Genomic DNA, 24,072 nt, shown 5'->3' with positions numbered 1-24,072 from the left:
TCTCCCAGTTTAATGTATTGGTAGAATCTAATTCTTCATAATTGTGCAATTGAGGTAATCAATACCTAGAAGCCACCCACCAATCCCTATTAAGTGGCCATTCACAACATACCAGCTTGCATATCTGGGGTCAGTAGGAACACGCTCTCTGGTTTCTGGAAAGCCCAGTCCCTTTTAAAGGTTGACCTGACTAAATCAGGCCTACTGAAGATAATTTTCCTTTTTTAGGGATGAACTGACATTCAAATTATTTAGACCTTAACTGTATATACAAAATCTCTTCACCTTTTCCATAACAGAGCTTAATCACAGGAGAATACATCTATACTCAATGAGAGAAAACTGAACTAGGTTTATACATGAGGAAATGAAAGTCCTGGGGACTATCTGAGAACTTTGCCTATCAGGTTAAGAGATTCTAACTTATCTATCTCAGTGAGGAAAAGAAACAACAGACCAAAACAATAAGTGTGTCAAAGATCAGATCCAAATAAATTTTACTTTTATATAGTACTGAACTCAATAGCTATAGAATATACATTGTTATCAAGTACACATGTAACAATTACTGAGTCATATGCTAAAAAACATAACTTTTTCTCTTTTTGTGCTAGTACTAGAGCTTTAACTCAGAGCGTAGGTACAATTCCATTGCTTTTTTCCTCAAGGCTAGCACTTGACTTCTTTTGAGCCATAGCTCCACTTCTGGCTTCTTAGTGGTTAATTGGAGGTAAGAATTTCACGGACTTTCCTACACAGGCTAACCTGGCACCACAATCCTCAGTTCTCAGCCTTGTAATTAGTTAGGATCACAGGCATGAGCCACCAGCTCCTGGCCAAAATAACTTTTAAATGATAGAAGACATACAGAGTATATTCTTTGATCACAGAGAAACTGAAATAGAAACTATTTTAAAGATCATCAAATTAAAAAAAGCTTCAAATGTTAGGAAATCAAGCAATACATTTCTATACAAACTCATGGCTTAAAAATCAGCACCTGTTGCTTACTTCTAGCTACTCGTGAGGCTAACATCTGAGGATCTCGGTTCAAAGTCAGCCGGGGCACTACAAAACCATGAGATTCTTCAATTAATCACTAGAAAATGGGAAGTGGGGCTGTGGCTCAAGGGTAGGGTGGTACCCTTGAGCTGAAGAGTTCAGGGACAATGCCCAGGCCCAGAGTTCAAGCCCCATGAACCTCTCCCCCCCCACAAAAAAATCAGCATCTATAAAATCCTAGCCACTCAGAAGGCTGAGATCTGAGGATCATGGTTCAAAGCCATGGGCCACAAAGTTTGTGAGACTTTTATCTCCAATTAACTGCCAGAAAACCAGAAGTGGCACTGTGGCTCCAAGTGGTACAGCACTAGCCTTAAACAAAAAGAGCTAAGGGACAGCACCCGGATCCTGCGTTTAAGCCCCACAACTGATTAAAAAAAAAAAAAATCAGAAACTATTTTTTCTCAAAAAATATTTTGAGCTGAGCCTGCCTGTAATGCCAATACTCAAAAGAGTTTATAAAAGTTGGAGGATCATGAGCTTGAGGTTAGCCAAGGCTACACAGTATTAGGCTAGCCTGGTCAACTTAGCAAGACCTTGTTTAAAAGCAAAATAAAAACCTCAAAACACTGTTGCATAAAAATAATGCACTAAATGCCCTTGTACGGAGGGAAGAATCCATGATCTAAGCAATCATCTCAAGTCAGAGGAAATAAATTATAAATTAAAAGTGAAATAAATAAATAAAAAATACATAATTAGAATGGATGCATAAAAAAACCAGATTTTTTTTTTAAAGATCTAAGTAGCCCTGACAGGACAGAGTAAGAAAAATAGAAAAAAACAAAACAAAACAAAATAAATAATTATGACTAGAAGTAGAAAAAGTGCTATCACTACAAATGTAATACAAATTAAAAAGATAAAGAATTTAAAATATTTCATGCCAACAAATTTGAAAATATAGATGAAGTAGACAATTTAGTGAGTAAACATTATGTATTAAAACTGACATAAATAGGTGCTTGTAATTCATACCTGTAACCATAGCCCAGGAGGCTGAGATCTGAAGATCGCAGTTCTAAGCCAGCCTGGGCAGCAAAGTCCATGAGACTTATTTCCAATTAACCACCAAAAAGCTAAAAGCAGGACTGTGGCTCAAGGAAAAGAGCACTCGGGCTCCAAATTCAAGCCCCAGCATACAAGGAAGGAAGGAAGGAAGGGAGGGAGGGAGGGAGGGAGGGAGGAAAGAAGGAAGGAAAGGAGGGAAGGAGGGTAGGAGAAGGGAAGGGAAGAAGGGAGGGAGGAAGGGAGGGAGGGAGGGAGGGAGAGAGGGAGGAAGGAGGGAGGGAGGGAGGGAGGGAGGGAGGGAGGGAGGGAGAGAGAGAGAGAGAGAGAGAGAGAGAGAGAGAGAGAGAGAGAGAAACGATTGAAAGAAGAAAGGAAGGTAGGAAGGATTGAATAAACAGAAATCCTGAATAGTCCTATAGCTAAAAAGAAATTGAATACCTAATAAAAATTCTTCCCATAATGAAAACTGCAGGGTTCAATGGCTTGGTAGCATGTTCTATAAATCATTTAAGCAAGAAATAAGACTGAGCTTACATAAACTCTTCCAGGAAACAGAAAAAGAGGCAACACTTCCTCACTTGTTTTACAAGGCCAGCATCATCTTGATACCAAAACCTGATAGGAACATTGCAAGAAAGGAAAATTACAGACCAAACTCTCTCAGAAAGTATTAATTAAAAAGACCCCCAAAAGCACTAGTAAGCTAATACATTAAAGATAATGTATTATAATAAAAGTAAATTAATTCTAGAAATGCTAAGTTTGTTAGCCTTCAAAAAAATCAATTTAACTTACTACCCAACAGAATAACAGAGAAAAATCATATGGTAATCATAAGGCAGACAAAGTTATTTGATAAAGTTCAATTACTAGCCAAGTGCCAGTGAATTATACCCATAATCCAAGCTAATGCAGGAGACTGAGCTCTGGGGATCTCAGTTCAAAGCAAACCTAGGCAGACAGACCTTCATCATGACTCTTATCTCTAATTAATTAACAAAAGCCAAAACTGGAAGTGTGGCTTGAGAGACAGAGCATCAGCTCAAGCAAAAAAGCTGAGCAAGAATGCAAGGCCTAGAGTTCAAGGCCCAGTACATGTACATGTATATATGTACATGGGTATGGTATCATATGCCTGAATCACAGGACATAAGAGATAAGAGACTAGGAAGAAAGTTCAAAGCTAAGCTATGCTCTTCTGGGCGTGGTGGCTCATGCCTGTAATCCTAACTACTCAGGAGGCTGAGATCTGAGGATTGAGGTCAAAGCCAGCTCTGGCACCCAATTAATCACCAGAAAATGGGAAGTGGGGCTGTGGCTCCAGGATTAGGGTGGAAGCCTTGAGCTGAAGAGCTCAGGGACAGCACCCAGGCCGAGTTCAGCCCCATGACCCCCCATCCCCCCCAAAAAGCTAGGCTGTGCTATATCAGGAGATCTGTCTCAAAAATGTAAACAAACAAAAGAATAGTTAACAAAAATTCCAGAGCAAGCTTCATATTAAAGGTAAAATGTAGGAAGCTTACCCCAATGATGAGCAACTTAAAGATTTACACTACCATTACTTCTATGCAACACAATACCAAGGACTTTACCCAAAGTTTTCATAAAGTAAAGCAAAGAAAGAAGTGATATGGAAAGATGGAAATACAACTATCATTATTTTACCACCTCAGGGAAGTGCAAATTAAACCAATACTTTATCCCTACTAAGAGTAAAGAGAAATTTTAAAGGAAACAACATTAAAATACTGGCAAGCTAACAGAACTACTTGCAAGTATCTTTTGAAGTTTAATATAAGCATATTCTATAACCCAGAAAACCCAATCCTAGTTATTTGCCTTATGTTTATGCATTAAAAACTATATTAAATTTACAGCACTACTGTAGTGACTAGAGCTAGAAAAAAAATTTCAAATGTACATGCTGTGTTCTACTTATATAATGAAACTATATTACAATAAAAACAGGAAAACTATTACATATAATACAGGTGACTCTTATAACTAAAACACAAAAAATTAATACACAATCATACAATTTATATAAATTTGAAAAACAGAAATCTCCTGGAGGCATTATGCTCAACCCAAATATTATGAAAATAAATCATGAGAAAATCTTTAAGGCTATGGTATAACTCAGCAGTAGCATGTGTTTGACCTGGGTTTGATCTCCAGCACCACATAATGCAAATTTTTTTAAAAAGAGATCATGATAGGTATTCTCCAGCAATCTTGTAGCATCAGTTGTGTCTGCACATAAAAAATAAATATAATGCCTAGCGAGGTGACTCATGCCTGTAATCCTAGCTACTCGGGAGGCTGAGATCCGAGGATCACAGTTCAAAGCCAACCCAGGCACTAAAGATTGTGAAAACCTTATGTCCAATTAATCTCTAGAAAACCTGATGTGGGCCGGGTGTGGTGGCTCACATCTGTAATCCTAGCTACTCAGAAGATCTGAGGATCAAGGTTCAAAGCCAGCCCCCAGCCTGGGCACAAAAGGACCTGAGACTCTTTTCTCCAATTAACCACTAGAAAACAAGAAGTGGGGCTTGGCTCAAGGGTAGGGCGGTAGCCTTGAGCTGAAGAGCTCAGGTCCAGGTCAAGTTCAAGCCCCATGACCCCTGTAAAAAAAAAAAAAGAAAAGAAAAATGAGAAAAGAAAACCAGGTGTATCTGGCCCTGAGGTAAAGGGGTAGAGTGGTAGCCTAGAGCTGAAGGGCTCAGGGACAATGCCCAGGCCTTAGGGCAGGGTGGTAGCCTTGAGTCGAGCTCTGGGACAGTGCCCAGGCCCAGAGTCCAAGCCCCACTACAGATTAAGTAAATAAATATAAAGGGCTGGGAATGTGGCTTAGTGGTTAGAATGCTTGCTTATATGCATGAAACCCTGGGTTTGATTCCTCAGTATCAGATAAACAGAAAAAGCTGGAAGTGTTCTGTGACTCAAATGATAAGAGTGCTAGCTTTGAGCAAAAAAAGCTCAGGGACAATGCGTAGGCCTTGAGTTCAAGCCCCAGGACTGACAAAAAGATAAATGTTCTACTTCCTCCTTGAATAAACAACCACCACGTGGATACCAAGGCTAAGGAAAAAATGTCAGGCTCTAGATCAAAGGTCCTTTAAACAAAATTGGGGTTCTGCTTCCTTGGCCAAAGAAGAGTGGTGAATTAAAGACAAGGTCGAAAACAAGAGCTGGGCACAGTGGTTATGCCTGTAATCCTAACTACTCAGGAGGCTAAGGTCTGAAGATAGTGGTTCAAAGCCAGCCTGAGCACTAAAGTCTGTGAGTCTCCAATTAACCACTAGGAAACAGGAAGTGGGGCTGTGGTTCAAGGTGTAGGGCGGTAGCCTTGAGCTGAAGAGCTCAGGGACAACACCTGGGCCCATACTCCAAGCCCCACCACAGACAAAAGAAAAAAAAGAAAATAATCAAATGTTACACCATAAAGCAAGTCTTAAACAGGTCACAATAGAATAAAATTAGACAGATAGCAAGAAAAACTATAGAAACTACACAAATACATGAAGATTGAATGATACACATCGAATGGTCAGTGGGACCTTGAAGAAATTCAGGAAGGAAATTTTCAATTTTCTAGAACCAAATAAAAAATGAAACATACCTGGAATGTGGCAGGCAGTTAGAAGAGGGAAGTTTATAGCTACAAGTCCTTACTTCAAAAATCAGAGATTCTAAATAAATAACCTTATGATGAGCCTCAGAAGTGAAACAAAATTAGGAGGAAATAAAAATGATCAGAGAGGAAATTAATGAAATGGAGACTAAACAAGGTTAAATTCGCACAGGTAGACACATGATAGTGATTCAATATAATCTGTATATTGTACTATCTACACTAGGAATAACTAAAGTGGGGAAGGTGACACTTTATTTCCAGTACCTTTCAGAGACATAACCATCCGAGGGCAGCGGGGCTCCAAATACTTTTTGAGGTCATCCCAGGCCTTTTTAATAGCAGCATAATGATCAATGTATCTTCCTACATCACAGTAAGTGTCTATGAAGATGGATTTCCAGCACTGACGCTTCCGCATTTTCTCTTCCCTACAAAGATTTTTAAAAGACATTTGAAATAACATGTATGCTTTACACTTAACAATATATTTTATTGGGTATTTGTGGTTCCTTCACCTTTTCTTTTGCTTATTTCAGTCACAAAGAGAGGATAGATAGCTAGAAGTGATATAGACATCAGCAATTTTAACAGCAGTTACGACCTAGTGTCCTTTATTTTCATACTTTTTACTTAATTTACTGCTAAAAATATACCAATTATAACTTTCTTGCTGCTACTATTTATCATGGGGCTTGAACTCAGGGCCTGGAGTTATCCCTGAGCTTTTTGTTGTTGTTATTGTTGTTGTTGGTGGTGGTGGTGATGGTGGTTGGGGGGCATGGACTCTGGGCCTGGGGGCTGTCCCTGAGCTCTTCAACTCAAGGTTACTTGCCCTACACCTGGGGCCTGGGCATTGTCCCTGAGCTCTTCAGCCCAAGGATACTGCCCTACCCCTAGAGCCATAGCACTACTTCTGGTTTTCTGGTGGTTAACTGGAGATAAGAGTCTCACGGACTTCAATGCCCAGGCTGGCTTTGAACAATGATTCTTAGAGCTCAGCCTCCTGAGTAGCTAGGATTACAGGCGTGAACCACTGAGCCCAGCTATCCCTGAGCTTTTATGCTCAAGGCTGGCACTCTACCACTTGGAGCCACAGTGCTACTTCCAGTTTTCTGATGGTTAATTGGATATAAGAGTTTCATGGACTTTTCTACCAGTACCGGTTTCCAACTACGATTCTCAAATCTCAACCTCTTGAGTGGCTATGGGCCACCAAGTATGGGCCACCAGGGTAGATCACTGACAGACACTTATCTACTAAGGTCTTTTGTTCAATCTCCAGTAGCACAAAAACTAAAATTTATATTAAAAAGGTACTAAGGGGCCAGGAATTTGGCCTACAGGTAGAGTAATTGCCAAGCATGCACAAAGCTCTGGGTCTGTACCACATATAGAAAAAGCTGGCAGTGGTGCTGTGGCTCAAGTGGTAGAGCTCTATCCTTGAGAAAGCCCAAGGACAGTATTCAGGCCCTGAGTTCAAGCCCCGGAACTGGCAAAAATAAACAAACAAATAAATAAAAAGATACTAAAAGCCTTGCAATTAAAAAACAAAATAAAACAAAAAGAACCTCTAGTTCTAAGCTCAAATTAATGAAATGAGCTATTTATGGAAGTTACCTCTATACTTCCAAATGCCTATACATCTGATACTGAATTTATCCATTTAAATGTACCTGCTGACAATACAAAATGAAAGCAAGGATACAGTAATACTCAAAACTTCTCCATTCTTCCTCTTCCCAGTGTCTGGTAGAACTAAAGCTGGCAGCTATAAACAATGGTACTTAAGCCGAGTGTGGTGGCTCAGGCCCGTAATACTAGCTACTCAGGAGGCTGAGATCTGAGGATCATGATTCAAAGCCAGCCCGGGCACCAAGGAATGTGAGACTCATCTCCAATTAACCTCTGAAAAACGGGAAGTGGGGATGTGGCTCAAGGGGAAGGACTGTAGTCTTGAGCTGAAGAGCTCAAGGACAACGCCCAGGCCCAGACTTCAGCCCCACAAAAAAAAAAAAAAAAAAGACAGAAAAATAGTACTTAAACTTTCACTTCACACTTTACCAATTTAGTCTCGAGCTGACATCCTGCAGTCTAAGAAATGATAGTATTCCTAACCTTCACACCCCAACTGTCTGTCATTTTCACTTTATTCTGGCAAATCTGTTAACATTTGCTGAACCAAGTTGAAGCATATGGCCAAAAGAAATGTCCTACAGTAGACAGTTGTGCCAACAGGCTCGGGCCCATTGGGGATGTGGAAGGGAGGGATTCAGGTAGTGATTCTCACAAAGTTAAACAGGAATGGGCTAAGAACAAAGAGCACCAATATTTACTGGTAGACATAAAGAGAACCAAAACAGGAGACAGAGACCAGGGTTAGAAAGGAATATCAGGATAGACTCGCAGTTTCCATCTGGAGGATAGGAGGGAGGAGAGTCAGATGGACATTTAATGACAGTTGCTAACATAGTGTTAAACAGTAAGAAAGAGCCAGGCACCAATGACTCATGAGTCATTATATGACTCATGTAATCTTAGCTACTCAGGATGCTGAGATCTGAAGATCTCAGTTCAAAGCCAGCCTGGGCACAAAAGACTGAGACTCTTGTTGCCAATTAACTACCCGAAAACAAGAAATGCCACTGTGTCTTAAGTAGTAGAGTGCTAGCCTTGAGCTGAAGAGCTCAGGGACAGTGCCCAAGCCCAGAGTTCAAGCCCCACAACTACTACCACCACCACCAACAACAAATAGAAAAAAGTTCTAATTTTTTTACAGCATATAGAGCTATAGTTTACAACAATTTATTCTATACTTTGTAATATCTATTTTTATAAGAACTAAGAGGAGATGGAAGGTTCCCAACATAAAGTTTAACAAGACAGAAATGCTAATCTTGGTTAACTCACAGAAATGTTAGTATGATAAAAATCATTATATACTATATACATATATTGAAGTATGACATTTAACTCATAGTATGCACAAATTACTGTGTATCAATGAAAACCACAGTTAAAATTTAGCCTAAAGAAATTCATCTACCCCTTTCCACACACACAAAATACATAGTATGAATACTCACTCAGATATCAGCCAGTATTTTTTGCAATGTCTTCTCCATAACGGATCATGAGTTGATAGCTGGCTAAGTCTTCGACTAACATAGCAACAGCTGGCAGTAACCAGATTCACAATTAGTATAAGAGAAAATTACAAAGTTACAAACAAAAATATGGTTAATTTGTTTCTTTTTACTTATTTCCAATTCACTACCATAATAAAATATATTTCTTTTCTTTTTTGCCAGTCCTGGGGCTTGAACTGAGGGCCTGGGCACTGTCACTGAGCTTCTTTTGCTCAAGGCTAGAACTCTAAGACTTTAGCCACAGTGGCACTTCCAGTTTTCTAGTGGTGAATCAGATAAGAGTCTCATGGACTTTTCATGTCCAGGCTGGCTTTGAACTGAGATCCTCAAATCTCAGCCTCCTGACCAGCTAGGATTACAGGCGGGAGCCACCAGTGCCTAGCTTGCGTTCAATATTTTATTACCCTGCATAAACATTTGCAAAGAGAGGGCTGGGAATGTGGCCTGGTAGTAGAGTGCTTGCCTAACATGAATGAAACCTTGGGTTCGATTCCTCAGTACCACATACACAGAAAAAGCCAGAAGTGGTACTGTGGCTCAAGTGGTAGAGTGCTAGCCTTGAGAAAGCTCAAGGACAGCGCCCAGGCCCTAACTTCAAGTCCCAGGACTGGCAAAAAAAAAAAAAAAAAAAAAAAAAAAAAATTGCAAACTCAGGGCCTCATTCTCTCATTTAGCTTTTTCCACTTAAGGCTAGCACCCTACTATACCCCCACTTCTGCCTTTTTGCTAGCTGATTGGGGTTAAGAGTCTCTCCAATTCATCTGCCCAAGCTGGCTTCAAACCAGGATCCTAAGAATCCAGTCTCTTGAGTAATTAGGATATAGATGTGAACCACGAGTATCTGGCTAGGAAAGCACATTTCTAATTATTCAGAAAAGGAATCAATCACAAGTCGTAGAACGTTAGTAAATGATCTCACTGGGGCAACAGACTTCATCACAGAGGGTTTGTCAAGGCCATGGGCAGGATGTTACGCTTTGGTTTTTATATTTTACAGAAACAGCATCCTTATATTTGTACAAACTCAAGTGAAACTCAAAACTAAATTTTGTAAACCTAAGAATCTTGCTAGTTTTATAAATTCAAGTTTTATTTCCTCTCTTCTTGATTTTTCTTTCTCCACTGCCTCTACAATTAAACCGAAAAGAATCTGGAACAAATAGCAAATAAATTTTGATGTATATAAAGGTTGAAAACTACTGTTCTAGAGACTGACTTCAATTATCTAGAGTATGCCACAGGTGATACTGAGACAAGGTGCAAATAGAAATGGTATACAATAAACCACCCTGGGAAAGAAAAGTGATGCTATCTCAGACTCAAACTTTGCCACTGATATTACAACATGATCCCAATGGATTATTCCAGTCCAGCACAGTTGAGTAATGTGCTCAACACAATTGAGTAAATATGTTCCCAAAGTATGACGACTTTGGTAATGGCTGGACACAACAAGTTAAGGCTGAATTGTATTGTAGAGAAAGAAGCTACAGTATACTACACATGACTGCCAGTGAAATTCATGTGTATTCAAATCTATTGATTTTCATAGCTTAAAATTGTGATTACCTAAAGCATTAAAAATGATATCTGTGTCCTCACCTTACCTTACAAGGTCCTTATATAATCTTACCTGCCTGATCCCAAGCAAATTTGCCTGTGAGTCACTCTTTGTATCTAGTCACTCCTTATATCCATCCATACCAGCATTGTAGATTCTCCAATGGGCCATGCTGTTGAACAGTCCCTCACCATGTGAGGCATGTACTATGCTGTGTTTTATATATGGCAGCTCCTTCCACTGCGATTGGTGGTCCCTCAGTCCCCACTCCTCAGCACAGCATCTATTTTGTTCATAACACTTAGCACCTTGTCTTTCCACCTTCTTGATTAGGAGTCTATAAACTCTAGAGGGACTTTATCTGCCTTCTTCACTAATCCCTAACATTTATCAGGTGCACAACAGGCACTCAAAAAACAGAAAAATAATTAGGGAGGAAAAAAATGAACTAAGAGGTAGAGAAGTGCCTCATGTGGTAGGGTGCCTACCAAGCAAACTTAATTCCAGTCTCACCAAAAACAAATCTACTGAATACTTGCTGAATACAAAACCAAACAGAACAGTCCTCACATTCCAGTATGTACAATCTGTCCAGTATAGCAAGTAAATTCCACAAAAGGAGGAAAAAGGTAAAGAGTGTCATCTTAAAGGGATTCACCATACAGGCTGAGAGTTTGGCCTAGTGGTAGAGTGCTTGCCTAGCATGCATGAAGACCCAGGTTTGACTCCTCACTACCGCACACATAGAAAAAGCTGGAAATGGTGCTGTGGCTCAGGTGGCAGAGCTCTATTCTTAAGAAAGCCCAAGGACAGTGCTCAGGCCCTGAGTTCAAGCCCTGATACTGGCCAAAAAAAAAAAAAGATTCACCATGCCAGGTGAGGAAGAGGAGTGCAAGATTTACAAGTAAGGTTTAGCTTAATTAAGCTACACAACAACAACAAAAAATAAGTGTGTGTGTGTGTGTGTGTGTGTGTGTGATATGTGGGTAGTCAAATTTGGCTAGTCTGGACTGTGCACAAACAATAGTGGAGGAGAAATAAGTCTTGAAGAGCCTTAGATAATACACCATATGGTAAGAGCCTCAAACACTACAGAATTTTAATGTCCAGTCTGTAAACAAGGAGTATCATAGGTTTTTAGGGAGAATGATAGATCTATTGTGGGAGAATCACTCTGGAAGCACTCTAAAGTATCAGAGGTAGGGGGCGATGGAAGGTACTGCAGAAATAGGAAGAGTTCAGAGAAACAGAATATTATTCTTCAAATGAACAGTTTGAGTTGGAAAAACCTTTCCTTTACAAATAAAACAGAAAAAACTTTTTGTTGTTTTGCCAGTCTGGGGATTGAACTCAGGGCTTGAGCACTGTCACTGAGCCTCTTTGTGCTCAAGGCTATTACTTGACCCACAGCACCACCTCCAGCTTTTTCTGAGTAGTTTATTGGACATAAGAGATTCCTGGACTTTGCTGTCTGCGCAGGTTTTGAACCAATCCTTAGCTTAGACCTCAGCCTCTTGAGATTACAGGCAGGGGCCACCAGGTGCCCAGCAAAACAACAACAACAAAACAAAAACCCCTTTCTCTTTTTTAATAGACAGAGTAGGAAAAAAAAAGTGTTTTCTAAAAAAAAAAAAAATGTGTTAGCAAGTAGCTGCAAGAAGCTGTGTACTTCTGCCAACCGTAGGCCAACAAACCACTATCTGTAATTCAGAGAAATTTATATTTCTATCCTAACTGCTAACACAGGATACGGGTGGGTGATCAGGTGGCTCGATTTTTTTTTTTCCTATCCTCCTGCTAGGCAAAGAAACTCGGTAGCACAAAAAAAAAAAAAAAAAAAAAAAAAAACAACCCAAAAACAAAAACCTCAGAGCCACGTAGTCAAAGAGGTAAACAATCCTCACACCCAAGGCAGGGCCGGGAAGGTGGACGGGCACACCATCCCCGATGGCCCCCGTTTCTGAAAAGAACGACTCCATATTTAACCGCTGCTCTTCGTTTCTTTCTTGGTTTTTGTTGTGGTTGTTGCTGAACCAGAAACCCAGCGCTTTCCTTTATATAACCGACACCGCTCAGGTGGGAAACCCAACGCGTTATGACAATCCATCACCTGGCATCGCCTCCCCTCACCGGAAGTCAGCACCCAAACACCCCCAGTCCACCGCCCACCCCACCGCCCACCCCACCGTGAGGGGGGCAAGGTGAACCGAGAGTCACATGATTCGCAGTCATCCAAGTGACTCAGGGAGATTCCTCCCCCCCCCCCGCGGGGGTGACACACCGGCGGGCGCGACCTGCCCACGCCACCGGTGCTGGATCCCAGGTCCGGGTCCCAGCAGACACTAGTGCCCGACAGAAAAAGGGGTTCGCTCCCCGGCGTCCGGGGCCCGCGGACTCCGCCGGCGGCGCAGCCCGGGCGGGGACAGCACGACCTCCCTCCGCTGAGGCCTGGGGCCTAGATGGGAAAGGAGACCCCCTCCCCGCCCCCGCCCCAGCCAGGCCCTCCGGGTCCGCGCCTTTCCCCGCCCCCGGGAAGGGGGTGGGGTGAGCGGCTCTAACAGGACGAGGACGGACCCGGTGTCACCTTCCAAGCTGCCGCAGGGCGCCAAGGTTCTCTCTGAAGGCCCGGCTTTCCCCCGCCCCGCCTGGCCGACTCCTCCTCTTGTTCCCACCCTTGCCAAGCGCACTGCCCCATTACTTGATTAGGTCCCGGTAGTCCAAGAAGGATAAGATGAGAAGCAGCGGATCTGTAGGCAGCGACTCCAGGGTCATCGTCATTGCCGTCTCAGCCTCCATGGCCGCCATCTTGCCTAGCCCGATGCAGCCTGGTCCCGCCCCGGCCCCGGCCCCGCCCCTGGCCCCGCCCCCGCCGCCTGACACGCTCGCGGGTCTCAGGCACAGGTTTGTTATGTAACCGCCCTAGGACACGCCCACCCGGAGGCCCCGCCCTCCCGCCACGCCCTACCTCGTACGATCCCGCCCCTGGGCGCCGCACCGCGTCCTTCCCTGGCTCCACGCCCTACGTGGCTGCCTGCTCCCGTCCTGTTCTGCAGATCCACGCATTTTCCCCGATCTCTCCTAACATTCCAGCTCCAAAACCTTCCCGTCCTAACCATTTCACTCCGCGTGTCCTCAAGGCCGCCTCCCAGATCTCACCCTCTGTTTTCCCATCCAGGAACCCCTTCCCTTTCCTGTTTAGCTCCGGTGACCCTCCCACAATCCAAGACTGCTCCTAGCCTTGTGCACACCGTAGGGGCTAGGCCGAAACAACCAGAGCCTCTGGGAAAGTCACTTCTCCTAAACTGAGGAAGGATCTTTGGGGACATTACTGGACCCCCCAACCCCACCCTCGAAGCAACATGTGTAGTCTGTATTAGATGTTTCTCAAGGGGCTTGGAGTTTGGCCTAGTGGTCAGAGTGCTTGCCTAGCATGCATGAAGACCTGGGTTCAATTCCTTGGCACCACATTCATTTAAAAAAAAGTATGATTAGATGTTTCTCAATTGCTGTGGCTGGTTCTCAGCCTGTAACGACAGCACAGAGTGTGAATAGTTAGGTTTTTGTCATTAAATTTACATTCCCAGGGGTTTTGAAGAGCTGAGGTGCCCACAGGGAGTAAAATTTGAAGCCAAAAAGATGGGTGTTGTGCAGCCTTGCCCAGATGATGTATAAGCCTTGGTGTAAAGTGCCAGGTTAGATACCCAACAAGTGTTTGTTCCCCAGAATTTACAAATGCTGGACGGGATCCCTCAACTATCAGACTCTCCATGCTCGTTTTCTCCATTCACAATACCACTGATGAGTTCTCTTTGTGGTTTTAATATTTATAACCCCTACTTTTTTTTCTTTTTCTTTGTTATTATAAGGGTGATGCATAGAAGGTAATCCTTACTCTGTTCAGGAAAACAACCTATAATCACAATTCCATACATCCATAGTATTTATACATATGTTTGTTAACTTTGATTAAGAGTGGTCATTTCTTGTTTATTTATATAAACAGTCTTGTTCAAACTTTTAAGCTAAGGTCATCAAAAAGAAAGTTTAAAGTCAGATTGCTTGATAATCATTTCTATTTACAAAAAAAAAAAAAAAACTGGCGCCTTAGGCAGGACACTTTATGAAGGCATTTAACCCTAGTTTATACTTATGTATGTTGTTAGATGGGCTACATGTTTTAAAACCCATAGACAAGGCCAGAGTTTGGCCTAGTGGTGGAGTGCTTGCCTAGCATGCACGAAGACTCAGGTTTGATTCCTTGGCACCACATACATAGAAAAAGCCAGAAGTGGCACTGTGGCTCAAGTGGTAGAGCCCAAGCCTTGAGAAAGCCCAAGGACAGTGCCCAGGCCCTGAGTTCAAGCCCCAATACTGGCAAACACAAAACAAAACAAAAACCCCAAAACACTGAATTGACTTCTACTGTTGTGCTTTAGTTTGGTCTCAGCTGTGACTTAGTGCAAAAGATTACTAAGAAAGTTTCCTCCATTGTCCCAGTCAGGACCAAGGTGAGAAAGGCACTTGCCCCAAGTACAAATTAAAGAGTGAAAAAGCAAAACAAAACAAAAAACCCTCACAATAATAAAAATAAATAACATTTAAAACGTTTTTGTGTTGATCCAGTTCTTTTTTGAGCACGTACCCAGGGAATTACAGTTTCAAGCAGAAAGAAGCATTTCAGCAGGAGCCCCAGGCACTATGAGAATATGAAGGGCCATAATGGGAAATACATTATCAGCCACATGCTATGTCCACCACTTTCTTTACTCTTATCTGTGAAGGGGTTTCCTTTTTTATCTCTCATCTCACCCTTTGCTATAAAAATCCTAGTGCCTGAACAGAACAGATAAAAATCCAGCTCAGACAACTTCAAATCCCTCAGAAAGGTCTGTGCCCCTCATTGTTCCTCAATAAACATTCCTCGCTTGTTGAGGATTGAGCCTGGCCTTCTTCTTTTCCATTCTCCATTTTCCTAACAAGTATAGGTTTGGGAGAGGATGGTATATCGCCTTCCCTGAGGGGCCTCCTCATAAAGCCCAGTTGAGGGCTAGGGTCAGCAACCTTGGCCATCTAGATGGTGTCCAGGTAGCGCAAGCTACTCTTCTGACCACAAGACATGGGATGGGCAGGAAATTACAGTGTGACCTCAGCCTAGATCCCACTGTAAACCATCTAAGAATCTACCCTGATGTGTCCTCTGATGATCTGAGGATAGAACAGTAAGAAGGAAAGTACCATCTAGTCACTGTGAGCTACCAAAGATGAATTGGAGCTAAGGATATAGCTCAGTTATAAGAATACTAGCAGAAAGCAGAGGCCAGATTGCCATCCTTACCACTATGAAAAGGAACACACACACACACACACACACACACACACACACACACACACAGGCAGGCTAAACACAGAGTCTAGGAACATGGTCCACATATGATGAATGTCCCACAGAACAGTCAGCACCCTACCTGTCAATAATGCCAAACACAGAGGCTGGAAAGATACATTGATATCACTTAATATGGAAAAGAAGTCTATACCAATGAGCTCTCATTCCTTTCTACTTGTCATTCAAAGATTCTCAGTTCTAGTGTAGTTCCTGTCCTAGCTGTTAAGGAAAGAAGAGGTTAACTATAGGAGAATTCCTCTCTGCAAGACCATACTGCATGCCTGGAAGAAGAACAGTAAATTTAGAATTTCTCAAAAATTAAAAAAAATATATATATATATGCCTATGTGACTTCCCTCCTATGCCAGATGCCTATGTCTAGAATATGCTAAAACCAGGCTGAAGGGAATGGAACTCTCCCACACCCCAACTTCCCATAATATATGACAAATTTATTTCTTAAGCTTTGTTTTCAGACAATATGAAGGCCCAGCCCGCTGGAAGGCCTCCAGGCTCTGAGTTCAAAGCCCTAGCACTGGTGTAAAACAAACAAAACCAAAAAACAAATAAACCAAAAAAAAAAAGCAAACAAAACCCACCAACTATTACTATGACTTGATACTGATCTCCCAACTGAGAAAAATAAATTTAGTGATTGAAGTTTCACCCAAATCATCTCCCTCTTCCAGCTTCTTTCTAAAAAGTGGTTTAGATTTTATTCACTGAGGTGAGATAAGCTATTTAAAATTGATTCATTTTTTTCCCCTGAAAGGCAAAAGAAATAGAAAAACCCCAACGTAAGACCAACGGAAAAGACTTCAAATAAAAAAGAATATTTGAAACAGATGAAGTCAATTTTGTGCAAGGGCTGAGATGATCTGAAAGGTAATCCTTTAGGCTATGCTGTAATCATTTACCCCAAGAATATAGAAACCATAATTTTGACTGTGGGCCTTAAATTATCTTGAAGTTTATACTAAATTAAGATGAACAAGAGAAAAGTAAAATAGGGCTGGAAGTCTGGCTCAAGTTGTATAGTGCCAATATAGCAAGCCCAAGTCCTTGAGTTCAAAACCCATGCCACCAAAAATGGGAAAAAAATGTTTTTAAACTATCTTTAAAAAAATCTGCATTTCTGTTGAATGGAAGAAACAAACTTCATGTTAATATTTTGATGGACAAAGTTGTGTTTTATTTTTGTAAGTCCTGGAGCTTAAACTCAGAACCTGGGGCCTGTCCCTGAGCTTTTTTGTTTTTTACTCAAGGCTACTGCTCTACCACTTGAGCCACAGCTCTACTTCCAGCTTTTTGCTGGTTAACTGGAAAGAAAAGTATCCTAGATTTTGGTGCCTGGGCTAGCTTTGAACTAATTCTCAGATTTCAGCATCTTGTGTAGCCAGGATTACAGGTGAGAGCCACTGATGCCCAGAAATATCATAGATTTTCAAAGAATGTAGATCATCACAAAAAGGAGATGGTTGGAGTTATAGCTCTGTAATAAGCACTCCCATTAAATATGTGCCATATCCTGAACTCGATCCCAGCACCACAAAAGAAAACAAAACAGCACAAAGAGAAATGCCTAAGAAAGAAAATTTGCTCACTAGCTATATGTTGGCCCAAAAATAAGCAGTATATTTTAAAGATTAAATATTCATTTATGCTGGGCACTGATGGATCATGTCTAGAATCCTAGGTACTCAGGAGGCTGAGATCTGAAGATAACAGTACAAATCGAACCCAGGCAGACAAATTACTTAGACTCTTTTCTCCAATTAACCAGCAAACATCCCACAAACTAAGGTGAGCCTTAAGTAGTAGTGTGTTAAATCCATGCAAGAGTTCAAGGCCCAAAGTTCAAGCCCCAGTATAGGCATGCATGTATAGTATGTACACACACACACACACACACACACACACACACACACTGATAAAAATGACACAAGATAAAAATGACAAAAGAAGAAAAGGAGCAGGCTTCAACCAACTATGCAACTATGCAACATTAGCATCCAAGTCCTGGCAAGAAAAATCTGAAAGCCATTAGGTAAAAAGGGTATAAAATAAATTTATGCACCTGGTAGAGTGCAAAAGTCTCCAAAAAAGGAGAACCAGACTAAGGGCAGAAGAATCCACATGGAGGTCTAGAGAGGCAGGCAGCTAAGACCCTGACCATACTCCAGCAGCCACTCACAGTGAGCAGGTGTAAATAGCAAGAATGAAATTGCAAGCCACACATAAGAATTTTAGTTGTTACAGTCTTTTACAAGAAGTACAAGATTACAATTCAAACTGGCAGCTGGGCTTCGAGGTGGAGCTTACCTAGCATGTGGTGTGTACTGGGTTAAATCCTCCAAACCACAGAAATGACATCGGATCCAAAGATTAGGTAAAGTTCAACTGGTTTCTCTCCATCTGGACTCCAGTCCATTCTGTTGGTGTTGGTGCCTTGAATTCCTTTGAGTCTCTGAACTGACCGTGTCACTGTGGGAAGCCATCATCTACTCACCCACTTGAACACACTCCACTAGTGAGTACTTCCCACCAATTTCTCTCAAATTGGAGCCATTGAATGTCAATCAAATGCTGGGTCACATACATTATGTATGTAGACATTACATAGCTTGAGCTTCTTTTGGACGAGCATACTGTTTGCACCACCATCCTGGTCTCATGTGGAACTGTGAATCTGGGTGTCTGTGTTGGTGACAGCATCTCTATCCTAATCTACACGTAAAGCCTTTCCTCCAGTGTCACCCACAGACCCTGGTGAGGCTGCTTTGATTATAAACTAGCAATGTCTTTAATGCTTGCTTTGTTGGTGGTTAGAAGTTGCACTCAGAACCTCTCTCATGCTTGGCAGGCACTTACTGAGTACTACCTCCAGCCCAGCTATGTATGCTTTATATCCTACAATATGTACTGTTCAAATCCAATGTTTAGGTACTTGCTTAAGTTAGCTTCTTGTACTGCAGGCTTATCCCAAGGTACTGAGCAGAAAGACAACATGCAGAACATAGCCAAGCAGTATCAAGAGATCCTGAAAGGGCAAATGAGATTTCATTTATTAGTAATTCACTCTCACATAGTACAAGAATTGATATGCTTATAAAGATCCAGACCAAAACATGAATGTCTTCACTTTTTTTTCCCAGTTACTGCTACATTCACTCACTTTAACAAGTCTTAAACTGCTAGGTACATTACCTTTCTCCAAGCTGTAGAACCTAAAGAGGAGCTTCCAGCACACCTAGCCCAACATTTCAGCAGTAAACTGAGGCTCACAAGGGAATTTCTGAAAAAGAAAACAGACAAGTAAATCTCCAAGGCCAGAGCACTAGCAGGACTGGGACTTCACCTGTTGCCGTAGCTGTTTTCCACCCCTCCTTCAAGTATGCAGACTCCTCTAAAAAAGCAAGCCAAGTTAAAACAAAAAAGCCAGGGTTGTTCTACTAAACAGTCTCCCAAGGGAAACAGCATACAGCATATGCACAGGGCAATAGACAGGTCCTGAATTGGGGAGCTTGGAAACAAATGTTCTATCCTCATAGCCAACTGCTGTAACAGGCAGGGACAATTCCACACACAGTGAGGATTTGTTTTGTATTTTATTTTATTTTAATGTATAGAGGGGTTTCAGTTATGTTCACCAGATAGAAGGTGTATTACTTCTCATACATTGATACCCCTTCTCATGTTTTTATCCCCATTTCCCTCCCCCCAAAACGACGATTTCTTAACTAAGCTTGAAAATAACAATATACAACTCTAAGTGCCAGTGGCTCATATCAGTTAATTCTAGCTACTCAGGAGGTCCAGATCTAAGATTGAGGTTCAAAGCCAGCAGGGACAGGAATGCCCCTAAGACTCTTGGGCCAGGAGTTTGGCCTAGTGGTTGAGTGCTTGCCAAGCATGTTTGAAGGCTGTGGGGGTTTCCAGGGTCAGAATTTTCTTTGTCTAGAAGTGCTCTATCAAAGCAGCTCCAGAATCTATACACTCAGGGGAAAAGTTTACAGCCCTGGAAGGGAACTATTAGGGGCTAGAGGAGAGATTTACACACAATGCTAACTCCTCTGGTGGAGGGGGACCTCAGATGTGGGGTAGGAGAAGGAGGGAGAGGAGATGCTTCTGCTTCCTTTCAACTCAGTTAAGGGAAATAGAGCTACTAAGACTCCCACCCCCATCATCCAAGGACAGAGCTAGAGACCCATAGGAAATAACCAGGTAAGATTTGAGTCTGGGGGTGCAGTTCAGTGATGAAGGGTTGCCTAGCATAATATCACATCTGGGGTTCCACACTCACCATTCCAAGGGGGAAAAGGTCGGATAAGGCAAACAGTGTGTGACTGGACAGAACCCTGAGGTGTACACACCCAGTTGCACTCCCCCGTAAAGGAGGTAGTAGGCTTGTTACCTTCATTTTATAGATCAATAAACTGAGGCTCTGGGAGACATTTGTCTAAAGTCTTGGTACAAGACTGACAGTTAAATTGGAGCCTCCTGCTCCTTTCTGAATGGCCTGCCCCACCTACCTCCTTGGCAGTAGTGAAGTAGATTTGTCCTGACACAAGTATCACTACACTAGGAAACTATACACTTGTCCTAGAGCAAGGGAAGCCAAGTAGTAGAGCACCAGTCTTGTACACCAAAGTAAGGTAGAACTTCAGGCCTGGAGGTCAAAAATCCTCCTTCCCCAGAAAAGCAGTGGAGTCGTGAAAGCATCTTCAGAGAGCAGTTGTTCCCACCGCTTTCCAGGAGAGCACGACAGCCATAAATACTGCTCTCCGTGGGTATTTATATTGTTAGTTACTTTTGAAGTAGCAATGCAGTATGAGCACATTTTTTAGAAAAGGTAGTATGACCGGATTTTTTTTTTTTTTAGAAAGAACTGAATTTGCTGGGCTCACGCCTGTAATCCTAGCTACTCAGGAGGCTGAGATCTAAGGAGGATCGTGGTTCAAAGCCAGCCCAAGCAGGAAAGCACATGAGACTATCATCAATTAACCACCAGAGCTCTCTTCCTCTTTGAGCTACAGTTAGCTCAAAGCTCCTAGCTCCTAGCTACTCAGAAGGCTGAGATTTGAGGACTGGAGTTCAAATCCAGCCCAGGCAGAAAAATTCCCTGGAAACTCTTATCTTCAATTAACCACTCAAAAACTGGAAGTGGTACTAAGTAGCTTAGCATGTTACTAGGCAGCACTAATCCCATGTAGTAAGGCAGTAAATAATAGCCCTTTACCTTGAGATAGCATTTGATTGGGGACCTTCAGGTCTGAGCAGTTGCATGACCCCTTATCTACTGCTTGGGCAGCTGCCATAAATCCTAGCCCTTCATGAGGAAGTCCTGGTCCCACATGTCCATACCAGGTCCCCACCTCCTAGCGTACCTCCCCCCACCACTTCCTCATAGATTGTAAGTAGTCACCTCAGACAAAGACAGACACCTTTTCTCCCTGTGAAAATTGGCCTTGCCAGTTTCTTCCTTTGTAATAACACTTCTTTGTTCTACATGAACTTGTGTCTGTGTGGTTTTCAACGTCAGAGCTTACACTGTGGCTTCAAATGGTAGAGTATTGGCATTGAGCAAAAGCGTTCAGGGACAGGACCCGGCCCTGAGTTCAAGCCCCATGACCAAATGGGGGGAAAAGACAAACTGAGGCTGGCAATATAGCTCAGAGGTGGAATGTTAGACTTTGAAAAGCTAAATTGTACTGATTCCACAAGCTGGGTACCTGTGGCTCATGCCTGTAATCCTAGCTATATAGGAGGCTGAGATCTGAGGATTGTGGTTTGAAGCCAGCTCCAACTAGAAAGTTTGTGAGACTCTTATCTCCAATTAAACTGGAAGTGGAGGTGTGACTTAAGTGGCAGAGTGCCAACTTTAGGTGAAAAAGCTAAGGGCCCTGAGTTCATATCCCAGTACACACACACACACACACACACACACACACACACACACACACACCTCAGCCACATTTATTCTGAACACTTTTTCTGTTAGTTGTACATCTCACTATCCTATTTCACCTTGGTGACTTCTCCATTCCAACTTTGCTTCTCCCATTTATATCCATATATGCTGCCTCTCAGGGATAGATTCGTACCCTGGATCAACAGATGAAACTTAGCAGCTCAATGGATCAATAGAAATAAGTTGGGTTTGTTTTATTTGTAATTCAACTTATAAAAAAAAATGATCATCTTGACCTGCTTTTTGTGTGCCTCTAAAACAATTCTTTACTCTGATTGGCCCATTGAGATTACCTGGGCAGCTTTCAAAATGTTACTGGGCCCCATGCAAAACTCCTGATGTAATAAGTGGGACTAAAGTGAAGCCAGGCATTTATTTTGTTTGGTTTGATTATATTTATTTTAAATTTATTGTGTCGGTCCTGGGGTTGAACTCAAGTGTTTGAGCACTATTCCCTGAGCTTCTTTTGCTTAAGACTAGTGCTCTACTACTTAAGCTACAGCTTCACTTCTAGCTTTTTTGATGGTTAACTGAAGATAAGAGGCTTTCCTGCTGGGGCTGGCTTTGAACCATCATCTTCAGACCTCAGCCTTTTGAGTAGTTAGGATTATGGGGTTGAGGAATAGGCAATGGCCACACATTTATTTTCATTCATTCATTCATTCTTACATTTGTTGTAATCCTGGGACTCAAACCCAGGGACTCCTATCATACGATAGGCAAGTACTCTACTACTGAGCTACACTGCCAAGCCCCATCTACTGGTAATTGTCAAATCTTTTCAAGTGAATCCTAAAATCATCCCAAGTTTATTTCTTTGGCTGGGTATCAAATGATGCAAAATCTCTCCATCAAGTCAAGAATTTCTGAGGGAGATCAAAGTAGAAGCATGAGCTCAGGCAGAGACTCTTAAGCGGCAAGAAGCCAGAATTGGGAGGAGGTGTGGCTCAAGCAGGGTGAAAAAATTCAAAGTTGAAATGTGATTTGAAATCTCGATTGAGAGACAAAAACAACATGAAAATGAGAATCAATATCATGTGTGCATAATACAGGTGCTTCAGCTTTGACAAGGCATCATCTAGGGAGAAGATGAGCCAGGAAACAAATATGAGATGATCCGTCTTCCTGTGGCAGAAACTACATTATAGAATATAATGGCACATTGACATCCAGTAATATTACACATGGAAATACAAAAACAAATTGTCAAACTTACACAAAGACAATAGATGAATTTTATTAAGGTAAGAAATGCTACATATTACTCTTCTGGGTTTTCTTATTTGTTTGTTTATTGTGATATTAGAGCTTGAACTCAGGGCCTCAGAACAAATGCTCTACCACTTGAGCTACATCTTCAGCCCTACACTTACATAGGATTTACCACTTGATAGATGCCATACGGAACACATAACACTAGGAAAATTGTGGATTTTCAATTGGAAAAAAATTTCATTAGCAAAGATTTTTGGTAAGGGAGATCTCCAGTAAATGACACGAAAAAAAGAACATGTAGAGATATTTTCAGAAGACTGCTTACCAAAATTGAACCTTGTTAGAAAACAGAGTCATTTTTGGCACTACCTGTTAGGAAACTGAATCATGAGTGTTAGGAAAGATCCAGTGGAGGAAAGGAGAGAAAGAAGGTAAAGACCTCAAGAGACCAGAGCAGGCTTTAATCATGGCTGCAGAGACTCATGTTACTCGGTGTAGGGCCTGAAACAAGGAACTGGAGGGGGCAGGAGTGTTACGGTTTTTACACATTTGAGAGTGAGAGTTTCTTTTGAATGTTGTTTGAACTGGAGCAAGCTGTATAATGTCTTTGCAAATGTGGCAGGCAGGGTACTTTCAGATAAGGTCAGGAGTGAAGTTTTGCTGAGAATTACTCAAGGACAGGGATAAGATTCTAGGGAGGAGATTTTCAGCAAGGCTCCTCAGGGCAGGGTGGTCAGTGAGCCATGGAGCAATACTGAGTTATGAGAACAAAGCAGATTTTTGTTAAACCTAAAGATAGGTACATACACCAATGCTACATTCATGTGTCGAGAATGTAATAAATACGTTGCAACAGAAGAGCCAAAAGACCAAAAACCCTATTCCAAGGTATTCTATACTCTTTGTTTTGTATCTTTAAATTTTCTGTTGAATGATGCAGCAAAAATCTATTTGACAGCACTAAATTCTCTATATCCATCCAAGAAATTATACAAATACTCTATTTGCCTCTACCAAATGTTGGGATATACTGAAAAGGTATTTATGGAACATAAAATTTAAAATTATTGTTGACTATGA

General features: G+C 41.8%; 1 protein-coding gene across 2 annotated transcripts in view; it reads right to left on the bottom strand.

The window, feature by feature from the left end:
- The window catches only part of Fbxo3 (F-box protein 3), a 32,378-nt gene extending 19,127 nt beyond the window's left edge, over positions 1 to 13,251 (bottom strand). For both annotated transcript variants that reach the window (XM_090347904.1, XM_090347903.1), the window contains exons 1-3: positions 13,119 to 13,251; positions 8,797 to 8,886; positions 5,978 to 6,141 (exon numbers count right to left, since the gene is read on the bottom strand). In XM_090347904.1, coding sequence (XP_090204030.1) covers positions 5,978 to 6,141; positions 8,797 to 8,886; positions 13,119 to 13,225 — 361 coding nt within the window. In that variant the 5' untranslated portion in view covers positions 13,226 to 13,251. The remainder of the gene's footprint in view (positions 1 to 5,977; positions 6,142 to 8,796; positions 8,887 to 13,118) is intronic.
- Positions 13,252 to 24,072: the final 10,821 nt, after the last annotated feature.

The sequence above is a fragment of the Megascapheus bottae genome, chromosome 16 (genome assembly GCF_031878675.1).
Source record: "Megascapheus bottae isolate mThoBot1 chromosome 16, mThoBot2.hap1, whole genome shotgun sequence".
NCBI lineage: Eukaryota > Metazoa > Chordata > Mammalia > Rodentia > Geomyidae > Megascapheus > Megascapheus bottae.
Note: the sequence above shows the minus strand (reverse complement) of the source record. Positions and strands in the feature narration are given on the sequence as shown.